General features: G+C 44.8%; 3 protein-coding genes across 7 annotated transcripts in view; 2 read left to right on the top strand and 1 right to left on the bottom strand.

The window, feature by feature from the left end:
* The window catches only part of LOC120897291 (sodium/potassium-transporting ATPase subunit beta-1-interacting protein), a 56714-nt gene extending 43397 nt beyond the window's left edge, over window positions 1–13317 (bottom strand). For 4 of the 5 annotated variants that reach the window (XR_005738517.1, XM_040302048.1, XM_040302050.1 and 1 more), the window contains exons 1-2: window positions 13208–13317; window positions 11415–12022 (exon numbers count right to left, since the gene is read on the bottom strand). Coding sequence is in view for 4 of the 5 variants with exons in the window: in XM_040302048.1 (XP_040157982.1) it covers window positions 11415–11468 (54 nt within the window). In the remaining variant the exon portion in view is untranslated. Of the gene's footprint in view, window positions 1–11414; window positions 12023–13172 lie in introns of all 5 variants that reach the window. The other variant, XM_040302047.1, reaches the window with a different exon arrangement.
* Window positions 13318–14558: 1241 nt separating this feature from the next.
* On the top strand, window positions 14559–16700 carry LOC120902178 (spermine oxidase-like). The gene is made up of 3 exons (XM_040310728.1): window positions 14559–15509; window positions 15580–16154; window positions 16239–16700. The coding sequence occupies exons 1-3, from the start codon at window positions 14817–14819 to the stop codon at window positions 16480–16482; spliced, it is 1512 nt and encodes a 503-aa protein (XP_040166662.1). The 5' UTR covers window positions 14559–14816; the 3' UTR covers window positions 16483–16700.
* Window positions 16701–16947: 247 nt separating this feature from the next.
* Window positions 16948–18690, top strand: LOC120902188 (protein anon-37Cs-like). The gene is made up of 3 exons (XM_040310740.1): window positions 16948–17664; window positions 17736–18307; window positions 18381–18690. The coding sequence occupies exons 1-3, from the start codon at window positions 16969–16971 to the stop codon at window positions 18613–18615; spliced, it is 1503 nt and encodes a 500-aa protein (XP_040166674.1). The 5' UTR covers window positions 16948–16968; the 3' UTR covers window positions 18616–18690.
* The last annotated feature ends 700 nt before the right edge of the window (window positions 18691–19390 follow it).

Genomic DNA, 19390 nt, shown 5'->3' with positions numbered 1-19390 from the left:
ATCTGGAGTTATCTGGAGTCATTTGGAGTCATCTGGAGTCATCTGGGGTCATTTGGAGTCATCTGGAGTCGTTTGGAGTCATCTCGAGTAGTCTGGAGTCGTCTGGATTCGTCTGTAGTCGTCTGGAGTCGGAGCCATCCGAAGTAATCTGGAGTTGTCTGGAGTAGTCTGGATTCGTCTGGAGTTGTCTGGAGTAGTCCGAAGTCGTCTGGAGTCGTCTGGAGTCGTTTGGAGTCATCTGGAATCATCTAGAGCCGGAGTCGTCCGGAGTCGTCCAGAGTAGGAGTCATCCGGAGTTGCAGTCGGAGAGTCATTAATGTCGTCACTTAGCGCTATTCTTTGAAACAAAGGCCGACTTTAGACCACTCCGACTCAGGACAACTTGGACTCCGGGTGACTCCGGACTTCTGGACAACTTCGACTCCGCACAACATCGACTTTGGCTCCGAATACGAACGACTCTGGATGATACCAGACAACTTCCGACGAATCCGGACGACTATTCCCGACGATTCCGGCTCCACGCAAAATTAGTAGTTCCGACTTTGCCAGAGTTTTGGGGCGTTCCAAAAAGTGATGTGCTCCTATACCCGCATTAAGCGCAAAAAAATCCCATAAAATTCATGTAGCTGCTACAAGTGAAACATTATTGCTAAACCGATCTCTCGAGACGGCTAAACTATTCCATCAAAATTAATTATACCATCGTACACGTAGTAGTTCAAGACTTCTTGGGAATCGTATGATTCACCAAAACCCCCATTTGGCCACGTTCCTGGCCCAGTACCATCTATAATTAGCTCTCGTTCACACCGATTGCCCACCACCTTTCGCGAACAGTTTGTGCAGCGGAATTAATGATATTTAGGCAGTGAACTAAAATATCTGCCCTTGCCCATTTCCTGCCACAAGGAAGGGACGGGGGAACAGCTTTGTAACCGTTCGCCGTAAGGCTAAGGTTCACCCCGGACAGCGCACAAACACCACCGCAAAACACCATCAGCTCACCTTTACCGGGAGGTAAGCTGGGCGAGAAATAACTCAACGATGAGTCGGCTGGAACTTTATTGCCAGCGGAAATGCTTTCCACTGACTGGCTAACGTCCACACGGCACGGGAGGGGCGCCCTTAACGCTCACGGCTAGTGACTGATGATTGGTCATTCTACGAAGCCGGAAGCTGGCATTTTTGGGTTGAAATGTGAGCGTCGATGGAATGGTTTTCCAGCCTGCATTCCTGACCACGGCAAGAAATATGATGCCCGACGGCCTCCGCCACAGCCCGTGGCCGTGTTAATGTGACAATTAATTTCATTAGACACGTTTCGTTAATTGGACCGGATCGTGTTCGATTATGCTTCGTTTCGTAATGCCCGCTGAAGGTGCCTGCCTGCCTGCCTGGGGAGTGGGTGGGAAAGAATTTCCTCCGCTGCTGCTGGAAACACCGCCATAAGTCAGTGGTCGATGGCGGGCAGTGTAACGGCCGTTAGAAAGCAGCCAACTAATTATAAAGGATGATAAATTAACAACAAATAAAGCGCTTGAACCACCAAAAAAGGCAGAACAAACAACAATTGTGGGAAATGGCTCTATCGATTCTTTCAATCGCATCATATTCCACCTCTTTAAAAGACAAACCCCCATCCGTCCTACACATCATAAACTTCCGCAAGGGAAAGAGAGAATGAAAATTCTCATTAATTATTTCAATCTAATCGACCACAGATTGAGATTACTTTCGGTTGAAAAATGGCGAAATGTGTCACCCCACACTACCACAGTGTGCAGTCAGCTGAGCTGACTGTAAAGGTACCGCCGGGCGCTGTCACATCGTCAAGGATAACTTTCATTCAAATGCAAGTCAAACTGGGGAACCGCACACATCACCACTGGATGGATGGATGGATTCGTCGTAAGTCATTAAAAAAACGAATTGAGCAACCATTGATTCCGCAGCGCTCAAATTCCATCCAGATCCAGTAATTTATAGAGGGCATACCCGGGAGCCGTACACACATGATGACGTATTGGAGTTTTAACTTCGCCTCGGCAGCATATTGTGATGGTGGCACCGATGTGGAAGGTTCCCCGTGTCAAAGGCCTAGGAGGAACACAATTGCGAGCCGAAAGTCGAAGCAGCAGCAGCAAAACGAGCGCTTTGCCTCCTCCGCCGACAAATCAAATATTGGAACGGAAAAACGTCAGGCCTGTGAAAAGCGGCTGTATCAGCAGCATGTCTGGTTTAAGGATAAAGTAATGGCGCAATGGTGTGCTGGTTCAGCACAAAACCGACGAGCTTTATTCATTAGCGGAATAGGACGGAACGGGGAAGCAAACGGAACAGCAAGAGTCAATTGGAGAAAAGATTGTGCACTTGACTTTTTTCTTACCCACAATTATGGTTTGATAAATTTTGTTCTAGATTATTTATAACGTTACAAAAAATGACAAAACAGCAAAATACATTTACTCTATCATCACATACAGTCCAGCTGTGCGTTGTGATAAAGAAATATTCGCAACAAAAAAGCAGCCCAACCACCCACAACTTGCACACCATTTTATCAGCACCGTAAGCAACAATGTGCTAAAACAACGAATCTAATCAGCACAGCAGAAAGCGGCACACACACACACACACACACGAAGCATCAAAGTCATATCGCAAATTAAGGCAGCACGCGTCGTTGCTGCAGGTTTTCGCAGAAGCAGACATATTAAAAATGAAAATCCCAACCAGTCAGCAAAAGATTAGTCGCAGAGTGAGGCAAGAGGCGTAGAGAAAGAGGCAGGAAAGAGTACAAAAAAAAAACTCACGCTGGGCGCATTACATCGCTTACACGTGCGCTGTCACAAGGTGAGTTGCCACGGACAGTCATCGCAGTGTTCTCGGTACATGATATCATCAAACGCCTCCTAACCATCGGCTTGGCCTCTGCTGTGTTACAATCGGTTTGTTTGGTTTCGGTGACACACGAGTGTTGAGTTGCAGCGCAGCTGCAGTGGCGAAGGAGCACGGTGAGGATTTGTTTATCTAACGCTTCTAGAGATAGGAAGCAGCTGTGAAGAGGAGGGGGTTAGAGGGTTGTTTCGTAATAACTGTACCACTCATCCAACAATACGAACCAGTCGATCAGTTAATGTTACAGTTCCGATATTGTTAAAAAATAACCACCGTTTGATGTTGAACATTCCGAATTGGGTTTTAAACATTTCCCCACCCGTTCGACCAAACGGCCGATTGGAAACGAAACACGATTTTTATCTCCCATCGACACCGAATCAAACGAAACGATCAAAAGACAATTTACACGCTCGATTACGTGTGCGCGTGTGCGTGCGTTCTCGATCTGCGGACACAGGTGGTAACGATTTTTGTTGACACATATACCGGTCGTCCGGGCGCATTAACACCTCCTCCAACAGTTGATTGCTTTTGGATGGTGTTATTGTTTTTTTCTTTTCTGTTTTTTTATCAGCTTGCGCAGTGGTTAGAAATCGTAATCTAGGAAACGCATAGGAAGGCTCCGAGGGACAATCGTGTGTGGGTGTGACAGACACGGCTTCATCTTCGACAATCAAACACGCATGAAGCAGCAGAGCACAGTAATAAAGCATCACACTACGAAAAAAAACCCCAATAAGATTCCATTTACGAACAGCAGTTGCTTATCTTATCTTATCTATTTTGTTTTGTTTTTTGTTTTTTTTTGTGAAAGGTTTTGTTTCCATTTGCTTGCATGCAGCTGGTTCGGGAGGGGAATCGATCGATCTAATTTATGGGCACGGGGTTGTAGGCTGTTGGTTAATTGTAAATATTACCGAGCGAAGAGCTTGTAATAAATTTGTTATTTTAATGTTTAGCGATTGCATGATGACAGCAGCTCACTTTCTAAACTCCACCATAGTGACATAAACGCTTTTTTGCGCCCTTTTCAAACTTGTCTAATCAAATTCAACAAATGCACTCGATCGTAACAAAAAAAAGCAGCAGCACTGACTGCAAAAACTGTCAGTTAACAATCCACTTCACTGTTATTGACTGTAGGGCACATACACACAGTCATAGATATGGATGGAGAACATGTCAGTAAAATATCCTCTTCACTCCTGACAGGAGCATACGGGCCGGAAATGCAAGTATAACAAGGAAACGAGGTGATGTCCCAATTTTGGACGCTCAACGTCTCCCTCAGACTATTTGAGTTGCCAATTAATTTTGTTTCTAATATTACAGTTAAGAGAGTTTCGTAACTCTCCTGTACTCAATATTGTTGGCCTATTTTTTGGGGAAACAGTAAACAAAAATGATCCATTACTGTTTGAACATTCGCGCACCTTGCGCCGTTAAAGAGGAAGGTGCAAAATAAACGAAATTTGTTTTACCTCGTCAAAAACACAATCATAAGCATAAGTTTAATGTCTCGTCTGTTGGCCCCTACAAAACCACCTTACCTTCTTTTTGCAAAACGTTCCCCCTTGCCTGGAGTTGATAGAACAACTCAATAGAAGCTTAAATTCAACCCCGCATAAACAATCCTTCTCCTCCCACCCAAAACGGGCAGACCCAAGACCGGGAAGGGGATTGGTGTGTGTTAGTGGTGATGATACAGGCAGGCGCTGGCAGGCAGGCTGTCGAAGACAGATGTCATCGAATTTGCCGCACTTTGTGTCACCCCGGTGAGCCTCAAAAGTGTTTGGTGAAGTGAAAGCGCAATTCAAGCGATGGTGTCGCCGGGGGGCCCTGGGTAGTGGGAGCCTATTGTTTCTCGTCCGAGCATATCGGTTGGGAGTGGGGATGGGGGTGTCGAGAGTGACGAGTTGGGAACAACTCCTGGTGTCCTGGTGCTGCGCTCGAATATGCTCGTTAGCGCGACATCACAAGCACAAACACACAACACAGGACCGACCCTAGGAGGAGAGGGCGGGTAGGCCGGATAACGAACCCGATCTATCGTACTTTCGATGTGGGCCGCATGCTTTTTGGGCAGGTGTTGTTTTGTGTTTTTTTCTTTTTGTTGTTCTTCTTCACTGCCCTCTTGAATCTGTTTCCCATGCACCTTTCGACGGGGTGAAGGATTCAATTTCCGCGTCGGGTGTCCCCACTTTTCAGTCACGGTGAGCGCGTCTCTCATCATCAAAACCAGTCGCCAATCAAACGAGCGGACGAGTGGCGTATCCAGACGGGTAGGTAATGTTGGTATAATTTAACGTTTGATTGGTTGAAAATTATTACTTTCGAAACAGAAAATTAAGGTTTCCAATCGATAACGATTCGTTGTACTGCGAGATTAGAGCGCCTAGTGGTAATAGAGAATATGCATCAAGTATTATAAATAATTTTATCTGATGTTGAGACAGAATTACATAAACAAGTTGCATAAGAATAGATGTCGGAATATAGTAGTCAGAGGAATATTAACTGTATATATACTGTTTTGGCCGGTCTCATGATACAGTTGTCAATTCATACGAATAAACAACATGTCCGCCATAGGTTCAAGCCACTAATGGACCAAACCCACACGTAGAACAGACTATCCTGCTGGTACAGGCAGCCGTTGACCGACAACTGTTGTTGAGCCTAAGAAGAAGGATATACTGATTTGTTCGTAAATAAGGCTCAAATTCAATTTTAAGACCTGAAACATAAAAACCATGATCAGATTCGTAGTACAATTTCGTAGTAAGACATGGAATATAGCTTTGAGGATCCAGTTCTCAATGCATTCAAATATGTGTCGCAAATTACAGTCCATTCAGGACGTCTATTGGAGTTCAGATACGGAATATAGCAACTTCTGGGTGTACCTAGTTCCCAAGTTCACAACTCTTAATAAAAACTCCATAGTAATTTCTGAGACCTCCTATATCAGTACTTTCTAAGACCTCAATATAAAATGCGGTAACAAAAGTATCTCAAGGATCCCAGACTTAAGCCAGACGTCAAAATTGTTTTCTGATCCACAATGAGATCTCCAGATTTTGTATTTCAGTCCACAATTTTTTAAGAAGTGCATCAAGTTCCAATAAAACTTCAGCCCATGGACTAATACACATGTCTGATGTAGCTATCAAAACTCTTTATGTGATCAATGTATGTATGCTGTATCAATGTACCAGTTTTTAGTAAGGCATTCAATGAATGTAGACATAAGACAAGCAGAGGACATTTTCATCGCATAAATAGTTCTAGATCAAGTAATTGAAATACAAATTCCATGAAATAATAAACAGCTCAGTTGACAACAATTAAAAAAACAGACTAAACGCCCTCACTGTACGGATTTTCTTGATGTAGGTCTTGTTCAAGAACATTAGGGTCATATAAACACAAAATCGTTCACACAATCTAACATGCCATTATTTCAACCATAACTTAACCGGCGAGGAGCTGAAATGTTACCTAAACGAAATGCTTCCATTTCCCAGAGCCACCGGGTGGCTGTGCCATGGTGCAACAAAACATGGCGTTACTGGTCCACCAATTAAGACACAACATCAACGACGCCGCCAACGCCATAGCCCGATGGGATCCTACCACCGCGTGGGATGTTCGATCCTCGAACGCGGGAGTTCCAGTTCAATTCACATTTACATATCGACCGATTGAGCATACGCACACACACACACACACACCGGCGGCCCAATGCACGCCTACACGCGCCTACCAGCGCACCCAACCAACGAACAAGCTTGAACACAATGCCTTTGATTTATGCTGTACGACACACAGCCCTGAACGGGTGTGCGCAACCTTGAGGCTGGGGAATAGCGATTAGAAACCCTCCCCCCCCCCCCTCTGTTGCTCCATCTTTGCCAGCCATAAAACGGGTTCACGAGACAGATACAGCGTATACAGCCGGAAAAACAAACTTACAGCAACTGCTGTTTTTTTTCCCTCAATTACAAACTACACACCCTTGTTTGTGAGATTGAGGGCGGACAGTAGAATCGAATCTACCGTAGTTCAAGCCCCTCTTTTTCGGTGTGACCTCGGTGTGTAAATACGGAAGAAAACGGAACAGAAATTGGCCCCACAGCCCGGTCGAAGCACACCGCAGAGGAGCTCGATCATGCCGCGATCGTTTGTTTGATGAGCTTCAAACCTCCGTCCCGAAAATCGGAACCAGGTCAGTAAGATAACACATTTGGAAAGCATTGCGTAGCCCAACACACCCGAGGTACGGGGGAAGCTTAGAAGAGCATAGCAAATGTTGAGTGTGCTGCCAGCTTTAGCAAATTGCTAACATCATTTCAGGTGATTTTCGATGGGGCGTTAACCGAGGCACTATCTAGATTGCCTTATCGGCATTCGTGTATCAGGCTTTGCCGAAAAGGAGCGATTGTAACTATGTTATTGGAGCGTTTGGATGTTGTTGCAGTATGTTCGTTTGAACTGTTGAAATGCATGGAGTTTGATATAAATAAGTTGGATTGTTTTGTTCAATTTTACACCTAAATTGCTGCATGTGATCTGAGTATCTTGCGATACTTGCAAACTTCTACTGAGTAAATGTCAATTACATGAAATTGCCATACAAGCAGATGTCACCGCATCAGACAAGTAACAATTCTACTCCATTTCCTCCACAGAAAAAGCTCTCCTCTCCGAGACGTTATCTAGTCCCAACCGTAAATTAAACCCATCCACACTGCCGTTTCAACGCATCCAGTTCACCCAACCTAGTCGGAGATCCTGGAGCGCCAGCAGAAAAAGCGCTCGTTCAATTGCACTTATCTTGGCATCGGCGCAAAGCTGGGTCGTTGCCGTGCCAGCCAGACAACCGGCGCCCGGCTGCCGGATAAAGCACGACGATCACACAGCCGCCGGCAGGAAGCGGAAACGCGTCGAACTAGCGCACCGCGTTGCAATATTGCACCGTTGCACCGTAGCAACGTATCCACCAGCCATGCAGCAGTGTGCAGACACAACATTCCGGTGCAACAACCGGTGGATTAGATGGTGGACTCTTAAAAAAAGGATTCAAAACACTGTCGGAAGCATTAAAATTACTCTGCAAGGCTAAAGTTTTGCGAACTGCAGAAAACTTGGACCTCGATTTATTAGTATCATGAATTTTTGTTCAGAAATCATTATGTCCAAAATTACGCAATATACTACACCTCAACCAAAAAAACCAACTAAAAAACTCAATTCAATGTATCAATCTCCTGAAGAATTTACTGGCCCAGAAGAATATTTCTTCGTAATACCAATGTTATGTTTAAAACAGTTAAGCCTTCATGTGAAGCCTTGAAATCTTAAACTGAATAAGGATTTATTTTCCTAGTTTACTAAACGGTTGCACGTGTTTGCAGCGTGCGTTAAAATGGAAACAAAAAAAAAACATCCAAGCTGCACTTTATCTTTTCCGTCGCGCAAAAAGTTTCCCGCCGAGCCGGGCGCTCATCAATCCATGGGAAAAACTAATCAGACCAAAACCGAGACCGGAGCCCCATGCCGCCGCAACACATTCGCTTAAAGATTATTTCACGCGAAGCGGACAGATAAATGATGCTTGGGCTTTTGTTTTACTTATTTTCATTCCATCGTCCAAACAAACGTGACGCGGAATGCATTTCCTTTGGGAGATTGAGTTCCACAGCAGTACACAAAGCGGAGAGCAAAAAAATATGAAGAAGCTCCCTTGGCAAACAAATAGGCCGTCGCAGCAGCAGCAGCAGCAGCAGTGTGTACAATGTATACCGCGGCAGCTTACACCAACACATGCCGCACGTTACGCTTGGGCTGCGCTTGGACTCTTCCACAACGGGCAGCAGCGGCAGCAGCAGCATAAACACAACGCACAACAGAGCATGTTTAGCATGGGACATAATCGAAAGCAACAAAACAACAACGGATGCTACCGAACCTTTGGGCTGCCGGCCGATTGGCAACGTGGAGCGAGTTGGTAGGAAAATAAAACAAAGTGGACGACCCCGGGGCCAAGCCGCAACGGAACGAAGTAAGCAACGTAGGGTTAAAAACACGAGATGCTCAATGTGAAAAAGCATAAAATAGAATCTCCCGAGAGCGAAAGATGAGAAGCAAGCGCGAAGCAAAACGGGAAAAGACGGGCAACAGAGGCGTACCACCACCACCACAGGCAAGCCGCACCGAAAAGGCAAATGAATGAATTTTAATGAAAGCCGCAGCATAAAGCATAAGGAGCATGAAACACACGCGCAAAACTGGGAAAACCGTGCACAGCAAAGAAGGGAAAAGAAGAATAGCTCCCCGCGAATGGATCGCTTGGAGAACTCGACAAAACGATGAGAATTGCTCATAAAAGCGTAAAAGACCGACCAGGACGACCGGGGGTAAGAGGCAGACAGTTTTTGCGCTATTTTGAGCAGCTTTAGCCCGTTATTTTGATATTTGTATTGAACTGGTGGTGCACGAAGCGATTCGTGACCCGCCGCCGACCGTTGACAGGATGTAAATAAATATCTTTTGCTTATTTCCCGACCCGACCGACAGACGTACCCGGCCACCCCCCTCTCCAAAACACCGCACCGCATTCGAAGTGGTTGTTGCATCGACAAAAGGAAGCCTCTCAAGCAAGCAAGAAGACCGCCGGGGCCCGCAAATCCTTGAGCCGTTGGTTTGGAATGTCTTGGTCCCGCGGTGTGTGTCCGTGCGCATTTGTTGTGGTTGCATTTTCTTCTCCGTCCCCCCGACAGTTGGCGGTTGACGTGCCAGAGAGAGAGAGCTCAAAAAGCCTGTGCTGCCTATTAGTGCCGATGTCGCCACTGCCGCCGCCGCCTCATACCGATAATGCTTAAAGCAGTCGAACTACCACGAGGGTACCGAGGGGACAGAGGAAGGGTGGAATTTTCCCACCAGCCAGAAGAAGATCGAGAATCGCGACAGGAAACGAGTGTTTTAACCTCGTCAAGTGTCGCGCCACCGTCGTAGCGCGGAATTGGTGATGCGGCGTGATCGAGCCGCAGTGACGAAAGCCCCGGATGGCGGATGGCTTCCGCTGTGTTTGGGGAACCGGTTGGCCTCGTAGAACGGCGGCAGAAGCGTTAAAAATATCGTTCCAGCTATAAAATTGGATTAGGTTCTAAGGCGGTTGCTGGCACAGTCGAGGGAAAGACGCGAACACGCCAACAATGTGGTTTACCGAGAAAATATTGGTGATTTCCAGCGAGAAGCGAGTTTGAAGTACTTCAAGCAAAAGATTTTCGATAGTGCCTAACACTATCATGTCGTTGATTGCCACTACAGCAATGCATTAGTTGAGTTCTTTTTAGTTGTTTTAGTATCCTATTCATGTACGAAAGCTATTAAAACCTCATTTAGATCAAAGACGTTGATTCTGATGCTTGTAGGATGTACAATGAGATCTGAAGATTCAGATTAAACAAACCTAAACTACCAACGGGGTTCGACAGAAATTGTCAAACATGAAATCAATTCTACAAACTAAACATCCAGAATATTAAACATTTCAGTGAAACATCACAGCATTTTAACTAGCAAGGCAGACGTTTCAACTAGCGATACTGGAACATTTTCAGGTGCAAATGTATTTGAGCAATGAATTAGAATTTGATGGAAATTGTTTCGTATTATAAGATTACATCAGTTCTTTGTCGATGATACATATGAGCTTTATAGGATCTCTGTGATGGTTTGAAACCCCATCAAAATCGATTCTCAAAACTATATCAATGACCTATTCCAATCCACAAAGAAGACGCTAGGAATTCTACGTGTAGACATCATAGTTGAGTGATGCCAGTCAGATAGATTGAAATTGTTGTGATGACATTAGATGTTTTTAGAATTTTCACAATTTTGCCAAGATCATTTCTTGAAATTCTAAAAAGATATCTTCAAAGTACTAAAAGTCTCTTTGATGATCCTTATAGTATCCATGCGTCATAGGCAAGGACCACATATCAGATGCTTAGATATCAACACTAGAAGTTCCAGTCAGGAATAGTTACCCCATCTAGGTCCTAATCTTGTTGAGGTCCTACTTGGTTTGAGAAATGTGAAAAAGAACGGCTAATTAAAGCCTCATGTTAAAGATCAATATCAAACATGGTTAAACATACGAAGAGTAATGATTGCCAACATATCCATGGTGTTCCTGTAATAGCCAGTTGGACTCCATTAATTTGATATTTTTCTCAGGGGTTTGATACGTTAACACTCAGGGGATCTTGTATTCCTAATGGACCTTGAAGCAGACTCGTTTCGAGTCGAAGTGTCGAAGTGACTAACGTATGATTTGTAGCATTTTAATGAAGTTACCAGACGCGTGCTCAGAATTGCTTGATGACATTCAAGGATCTTAGCTGCGACTCCACTTTTCCCGTCTTTGTCTTGTACAAGTCTAGCCACTTAGTGATTCTCTTGAATGCCAACAGGGGACTTAAAACTCGGACATTACTCACCATCTGCAGGACGCATATTGACAACAGGAAGTGTCGTCTCGTGCACGATCCCATGTCATAGTAGTTTGCACCGCACTAATCCGATTCAAATCCAAACACTTCCGGATTGGCCCTTCTTGAGCTCAAACGTCGCGTCGTTGTTGAAAGGGTGTTTTCGACCACAGGAGAGATGGCGGCGGCGGTGGTTCCTCCCCTTTGAGTGGGGTACCTCTTTCCCGTGAGCCTCCTTTGAATATGAATCACCACCAGACCAACAAAAAAACACGATCGGGACTGCTCTTGTGGTGATCTCTGGTCGTGTGTGCTGTTGTGCCGCTGGGGTGCACTAACACGCATGAATCACTGGGCAGCTTCGCCGGCTTCCTCCTACGGCGTGGCAGCTCCACCGCACAACAACCGGGTGTACCCGTTGCACAACACGGCGATCATTTACCTAACCACCACCACCCTCTCCCAACACAACACACAAACAGACACACACACTGGCACACACGAACACTTTAGCTACACGGATGGCGCCAATCGAGCCAAATGGCATTTCACGCCAGCGATCGATCGGACTGTTTTGCGGTTGGTGCATTCGTTGCTAAAATTACCATCACTTTGAACTAAGGGAGGACGACACACAGCAGGAAGGAAATGAAACGAAAAGAAAGAACGATAGAGACAGAGCGAGACATACCACCACACTCTCACACACTGATTCACTGCCGCAAACCACACACTCGCATTTTTACCAAAGAGTGCGGTGCATTGCTGCATGCAGCAAAAGGTTGCATGTGCAAAAAAAGAGAAGAAAAAAAGAAGCTGGCGACAGCGAAGAAGAGAGAAAAAGAAAACAAAACTCGCTCGTTCACGCACTTTGCACGCACACTTTGCACTTTGGGCACTTTTTCAAAGAATCACCTGCGTGCCTCCCCCTCTATGTAAGAGCGCATAAAAATGACACACACACACATTCCGACGTTTTCGACAAGTGGCGGGGACGTTTTGTATTCTTTTTGTCGGTGTTTTAATAAAAAAAAAAAAACAGACCAGGACCCTTTTTCTTTTGTTTCCCTTTACGAAATAAAGCCTCGAAACACACGGGCGAACAACAAAATAAACGCAGCACGAAAGCTCACCCCCACTAACACACACACGCACACAAGCGCAGGGAACGGTATTTACGTACGCACACTACGATCGAGGTTTAAGGTGATCGAAAGAAGAAGAAAAAACAACAATTCCCCACACAACGGACAAGTGAGCGGCAAACGAACGAGATAGAACGAGAAGAGGTCGCAGAAGGCAAGAGAGTGTGACACGTTTAACCGCACAACACAAAAAAAAGAAGGTAAAATCGATTGGCCGTTTTGCTTGCGGAAACGAGACAAAACACACGCTTAAGCTCACTCACACGCGTCTCGCCTACAGCGGAGCCACGGCGTCCGGCTTAAGCTTCAGGTGTGTGTGGAGCTCGTATACAAACGGTTCCTAGAACGGTCGCACGCGCACTGGAAGAATGTGCTTTAACATTTAAAAACTGCACACTGACGCTGTTAAAGTGTATTCAAAAGTAGATTTTCAAAAAATCTCATGCACTACACATTTACACGATTCTGAACTTGTGTGATCCTTTGTGAAATAGCTCGCACTCCTTCTCTTTTTCTCTCTCTTATATTCGCACTTAAAAAACGATCACTTTGAAACGCGTCTTTGTTATTTTTTAAATACTAAACAGTGGCTTAACAATGGTTAAACTATTTCGCGTTAAACCACTTCAAACCAACACGTGTATTGAGTACACATACCGGAAAATACGTGAAAGGCAAACCGTCACTCGCACCGGTTCAACACAAGAAACGCGCACACACACGGCGCGTCCGTACGCGTTGGCTGTTGGAAGTAGATTTAAATTTTTTGTGTGCTGTTCTCTCACACCAACCGAAGAGAGCGACGGTTTAGCGCTAGAGCGAGAGTATTTTCGACACCGACAGAGAGAGAGAGAGAATTGCACATGCACAGTGGGAGTTTACGCAACCGTTAGCGGGATAAAGCTTGCAATCTTTTAGTGTTTTTGCGACTTATGAATATTAATTTTAGTCTTTATAAACAATCATCATGTATCTTTCAATCGATAAACGTGTAATTCGACTAGCGCGAATTAGATTATTTAAAACGTATTGAATATTCCACAGCGACCAATACCCACTATTCATTTTGTCCAACGCGCTCTCACCGATGCGCTCAGTGTACAAAGCACGCTCTCGCACTAAATATTTCTCACCCACACTAGCTCAAATCTGCGATGTTGTTCTTGCTTCTCGTTTCATTGCTTGAACAATCGTTCTCTTTCTTTCCTGCATCGATGCGACATGTAGAAAGAAAGAATGAAACTGAGGCTGTGCTTTGATACGAAGTGAGCAATTGCTCAGTATGATACAAAATTGTAGTGTGATTTTTAAATGATTTTTTTGGAAATATTATAACGAACGTAGTGATTCATTTCAATCAAAAATTGAAAGAACAAACAAATGAAGTAGTAATTTACTGGTAAAAGATTTTACCGACCCTTCACATTTGCTCAGTTCTCTAGATTTGCGCAGACACTCGCACGCAACTACTTGTTGATTGGATGACGGTAAAAAATTAAAACCGCATCCAAAGTCCTGTATTGCTATCCTTCTTCTTGTTCTTTGGCACAACAACCGCTGCCGGCCAAGGCCTGCCTGTACCCACTAGTGAAGTGAGCTTGGCTTTCAGTGACTTATTGTTACCATAGCAGGATAGTCAGTCCTACGTATGGGGGCACGGTCTATTCGGGGCATGAACCCATGACGGGCATGTTGTTATGTCGTACAAGTTGACGACAATACCACCAGACCGGCCCGAAGTATTGCTAATTAGCTAATGTTTAAACTATCGTAGCCTAAATTTGTAATGCAATATTGAAATATCCGATAAGTACCAGTTCAGTCATCACAAGTAATTCAAATTTAAACCGCCGATTTGGACCGTTAGCTTAATTGCTCAATTTGAGCAACAAAATTGGAAGAAGAGCGGTACTATGGCAAAATAATGTTTTAATCCGAGCACGTCTTCTATCTCCCAATAACCCTGTACGTATGGCTTAATCATGTGCCGTTCGCAACTTCTAAGATGATCCTCAGCAGAGTGAATCTCATCTAATGTGCGTGTTTAGGTGTTTTCGCTGTTGTTTGAAACAGTTTCGAGTGACAAAATAGCTTTCTATATTCCTAAAAGTCCTATTTGAGAACAATTACAATAAGTATAAAGCCAAACACGTGTAGAAAAAACTCATTACTGAAAAACTGGCAATACTTCGCGCTTGACATTGCTTATCTGACCCACCGACCACAACCAGCCCGAAAAGAGCAACAAAAAAAGCCCAACTTCATAATGAAGTACCATCCAAAATTCCGCCGTTTCATCGTGTGTTTGCTGACAACTATTAGCTTAGTTAATTGTGCGAGGAATCCACGAGTGGTCGTAATTGGTGCCGGCGCGGCAGGTCTCGCAACTGCCAGCCGGCTCTATCAAGGTGGAATAACGAACGTCACAATACTGGAAGCATCCCAGCGTGTTGGTGGCCGCATCCGTACGACTCCATTCGGTGCTGGAATCGTAGAGCTCGGAGCCCAGTGGTGCCACGGAGAAAAGGGTAATGTCGTGTACGAGCTGGCATCCGCTTATTCCGACATGCTCAAAGCTTCCATCATCGGCGACGACGCTGCGCTGATACAGTCGAATGGTGTGCGAATCGATGACGAACTTGTCGAAAAATTATCAACACTGGCGGAGCAGATCAGCGAGTCGGAAGACCGCATGTCGTACGCGGGCAGCCTGGGTGACTTCTTCACCGAAACATACTGGCAGCGATTGCAAACAGATGCTGGCTTTAGCGATGTGAGCCACGAATTGGCGGAACAGTTCCTGGTGTACTTCCACAACAGAGGGCGAGGGGACTCAGCATACGATTCCTGGTACGATGTAGCTGCGAACGAAACGGACAGCTATCAGGAAACGGAAGGCAATCAGGCGCTCGCATGGAACAGCAGGACAGGATACTCCACCATACTTGATATTGTGTCGGTAATGTATCACTATCAAGCGAGCTCAAAAGTTCATATTTCAAACATTTATTTTTCCTTTCAATTGATAGGGAAATTACCCGGCAACAGCAAACAGCCCAAATCCAACAAAAGTACCATTAAGTGAGCTCATTGTATTTGGAAAATATGTTTCCAACATACAGTGGAATGGAGCGAATATTAAGAACGTCCTCATTACCACCGAAGATGGCTCTCAGTACCAAGCCGACCATGTTGTTGTGACCGTGTCGTTGGGTGTTCTAAAGGAAAACTCAGCCACAATGTTCACGCCGGCACTACCCACCGTCAATCAGCAGGCCATCGAGGGACTTAATTTTGGAACGGTCAACAAAATATTCACCCTGTACAATGCCCCTCTCCCAGAAGGAATGGCCAACAGCGTATTTCTGCTTTGGCACAAACCCGATCTCGATGCCTTAAGGCGTTCCAAGTACGCATGGGCTGAAGCGGTGGCAGCCTTTTTCCGCGTAGATCATCAACCGAACGTGCTGGGTGCTTGGTTAAATGGAATCGAGGGACGACAAGCGGAACTGCTGCCGGATGAAGTCGTCCAGGAAGGTTTAGCACATCTGCTGGAAATTTTCTTACCGAAGCTGAACTTTAGCGATGTGCAAAGCATAATCAGGTAAGAAATGCATTCAACTTTCCCCCAAAAAGATTCTGATCACACTACAAAAATGAACAAAAATGAACATGCTTCTTTCCACAGATCAAAATGGTCATCCGATCGACTCTTCCGCGGATCTTACTCTAGTCGATCAACACTGACCGAAACGTTAGGCACTGGTGCGCAATATCTTGGCTCCTATTTGGCAAACAAGGATGGAACCCCGGTGGTTATGTTTGCCGGAGAAGCGACAAATCGTTTACACTTTTCCACGGTTCACGGGGCAATAGAGAGTGGTTTTCGCGAAGCAGAGCGTGTATTCGATATATACAACGGAAGCAATTGAAGAGCTCTCATTTACAAGTATATGGTTTTAATCTGAATTGATCAATTACATTTATATCACTTTCAACCGACAAGATAAACTATCGTTTCAATGAATAAAACTATCTACTTATACTACGTGAAGTTATTTTAGCAACTGAATTGTGAACTAAAATTTATCACTTGATCATCAACCGTTTTGACGCAATTTTGTGATAATGGTTGTTCTTTAACATTGACTATCAGATGACAATAAATGTGTATTAAAAAATGTATGGGTGTGTTTCTTGTTTGAAGAAACTGTGTGCCAAATAAAACATTATCATAATGAGCCTATTACAAACGAACAATACGCGTACTTCACGGCGAAACCTTTAAATAAAGACAACCGAGTGTTGTTGAAGATCACTTGCGTATTAGCTTCAATTCGCAACGCACCTCAAACAGTGTCTTGTGTTGTTTACAGTGGTTGTTGTCTTGTGGGCGAGAACATAGCCGTATATCTCGCATGCCATTCAACATGAAGTGGTCTACGTCGTTGCTGGGATTACTGTCCTTCGTTGCCGTTGTTGTAAATGGAGTGGAAAATCCTCGCATAATCATTGTTGGTGCTGGTGCCGCCGGTATTGCCGCCGCAAGCCGTCTCTATCAACGAGGCTTCCGTAATATTACCATTCTGGAAGCATCGCAACGCTTCGGTGGACGTATTTACACTACACCGTTCGGTCCTGGTATTGTGGAGTTGGGTGCCCAATGGTGCCACGGTGAGGTCGGTAATGTGGTGTACCAGTTGGCATCGGTATATCCGGGACTGCTCAAGTCATCCATCATTGCGGATGAAGATGCCGTTCTGATCCGTTCTAGTGGTGCTAGGGTGCCAGAAGCTGTGGCAGACCGTTTGCAAACCATGGCGGAAGGAATCATCGAGTCGGATCAGCGTGACTCGTTTGCTGGAAGTTTGGGTGACTTCTTCACACAAAAGTACTGGCAAACTTTGGCAACACCTGCATACAAAGATATTAGCCGGGATCTTGCGGAACAGTTCCTCGTGTACTATCACAACTACGAGCGTGGCTATACGGCGTACGACTCGTGGTTTGAAGTGGCAGCGAGCGAAACTGACAGCTATGTAGAGCCGGCCGGCAATCAGGATATTGCGTGGAATGGAAAGAAAGGATTCTCTGCCATCCTTGACATTGTTTCGGTAAGGTCTTTTGTCTTTCAGTTGTCTTGGAATAAGATTTGAGATACCTTGTTGCCTGATTTTACCTACAGGGTAATTATCCAGGTACGACCAATACATCTCTTACTCCAGTGCCTATCAGCAGTCTTATTAGATACGGCAAGTTCGTATCCAATATCCAATGGAAGGGATCGCCGGAAGGAGATGTCATCGTCAAGACACAAGATGGCTCTATCTACGAAACCGATCATGTCATCGTAACTGTTTCTTTGGGTGTTCTGAAGGAAAATTCAGCCACAATGTTCTCGCCAGCACTACCTACCGTCAACCAGCAAGCCATCACCGGTCTCTACTTTGGTACCGTGAACAAGATCTTCGTCCTCTTCGATGCACCCATCCCGGAGGACTTCCCCAACACTGTACACCTGCTTTGGTACAAGTCGGATCTTACCGCACTACGTCAATCGCCCCACGCCTGGGCCGAAGCGATCTCAACCTTCTTCCGCATCGACAACCAACCGAACGTACTGATGGCCTGGATGAATGGTGCCGAGGGACGACGGGCTGAGACTTTGGATGATGCTACAATTAGAAATGGCATACTGTATCTGTTGAAAATATTTGGCAGCGGCCTTGACTTTGGCAACATTACGGGTCTGTTAAGGTAAGAGGATCTAGTTGGGTCTAAACTTACTGAAGATCAAATAATTATATAAATACTTACTGTCTTTTTATAGATCCAAGTGGTCATCTGATCGTCTTTTCCGCGGTTCTTACTCAAGTCGATCAATAACGACGGAGAACTTGAATACGGGTGCTCGTGCTCTCGGAACACCAGTACGAAATGCAGCCAACGAGCCTGTGTTGCTGTTTGCCGGCGAAGCTACGAACCCGGTACACTATTCGACCGTTCATGGTGCGATCGATAGTGGATTCCGTGAGGCCAATCGCTTGATTAACTACTACAGTTAAGACGATAGTGATGTTGATGCCGAACTGAAATGCAAAAGAAGTTAGCATACCAATAAAACCACCAACAGCAAAGAACATGTACTCTTTTCCATGAGTCTCTCGAATTCACAGTACCAAGCACATGAAGTAGTGTGAATTCAGAACAAAAGGGTTTTTTTACAACGAGGTAATATTTTTAATCTACATGGAGATTATCCGAAAACAGCGAACAGCACAAGCCCAACAGTACCATTATGTGGGTACATCATATTGGGGAAATTTGTTCCCAACATTCAGTGGGATGGAACGGACATCGAAACCGTTCTCATTATCACTGACGATGGATCTCAGTACAAACCTGAACATGTTGTTGTAATCTTGTCGTTAGTTGTACTAAAGAAAATCCATTATTAATTTTGTTCCTGTAAAAAAAGCTGTAGTCAACCAGCAAACTTTCAATGAACATTAATATTGGAATGATCAGCAACAATCTAAATACGTCAAGCATCATCAACTTATCTATTGCTAGTTAAAGCCATTCAGAAAAGGTTGTCAATGATGTAGGAATAGATCATTAGACCCAACGGATGCCTTTGATGATGTCCCTTGTATCACCATTTATACATTTAGATTATGATCATGAACGACTGAAACGATCGATTCACAAAACAAAACTCTAAGCGCAAAAGCTTGAACCGCGGGCAGGTACGGATAGAGCCGAATCGCCGTACCACACCTTAGCAACTGAATCCCCAAACCTAAGTTTAATCGTTTGTACTGTTTTGACGTAATTGAG

The sequence above is a fragment of the Anopheles arabiensis genome, chromosome 2 (genome assembly GCF_016920715.1).
Source record: "Anopheles arabiensis isolate DONGOLA chromosome 2, AaraD3, whole genome shotgun sequence".
Classification (NCBI taxonomy): domain Eukaryota; kingdom Metazoa; phylum Arthropoda; class Insecta; order Diptera; family Culicidae; genus Anopheles; species Anopheles arabiensis.
The sequence above is the reverse complement of the archived record's forward strand: the minus strand, read 5'-3'. Positions and strand labels throughout refer to the sequence as shown.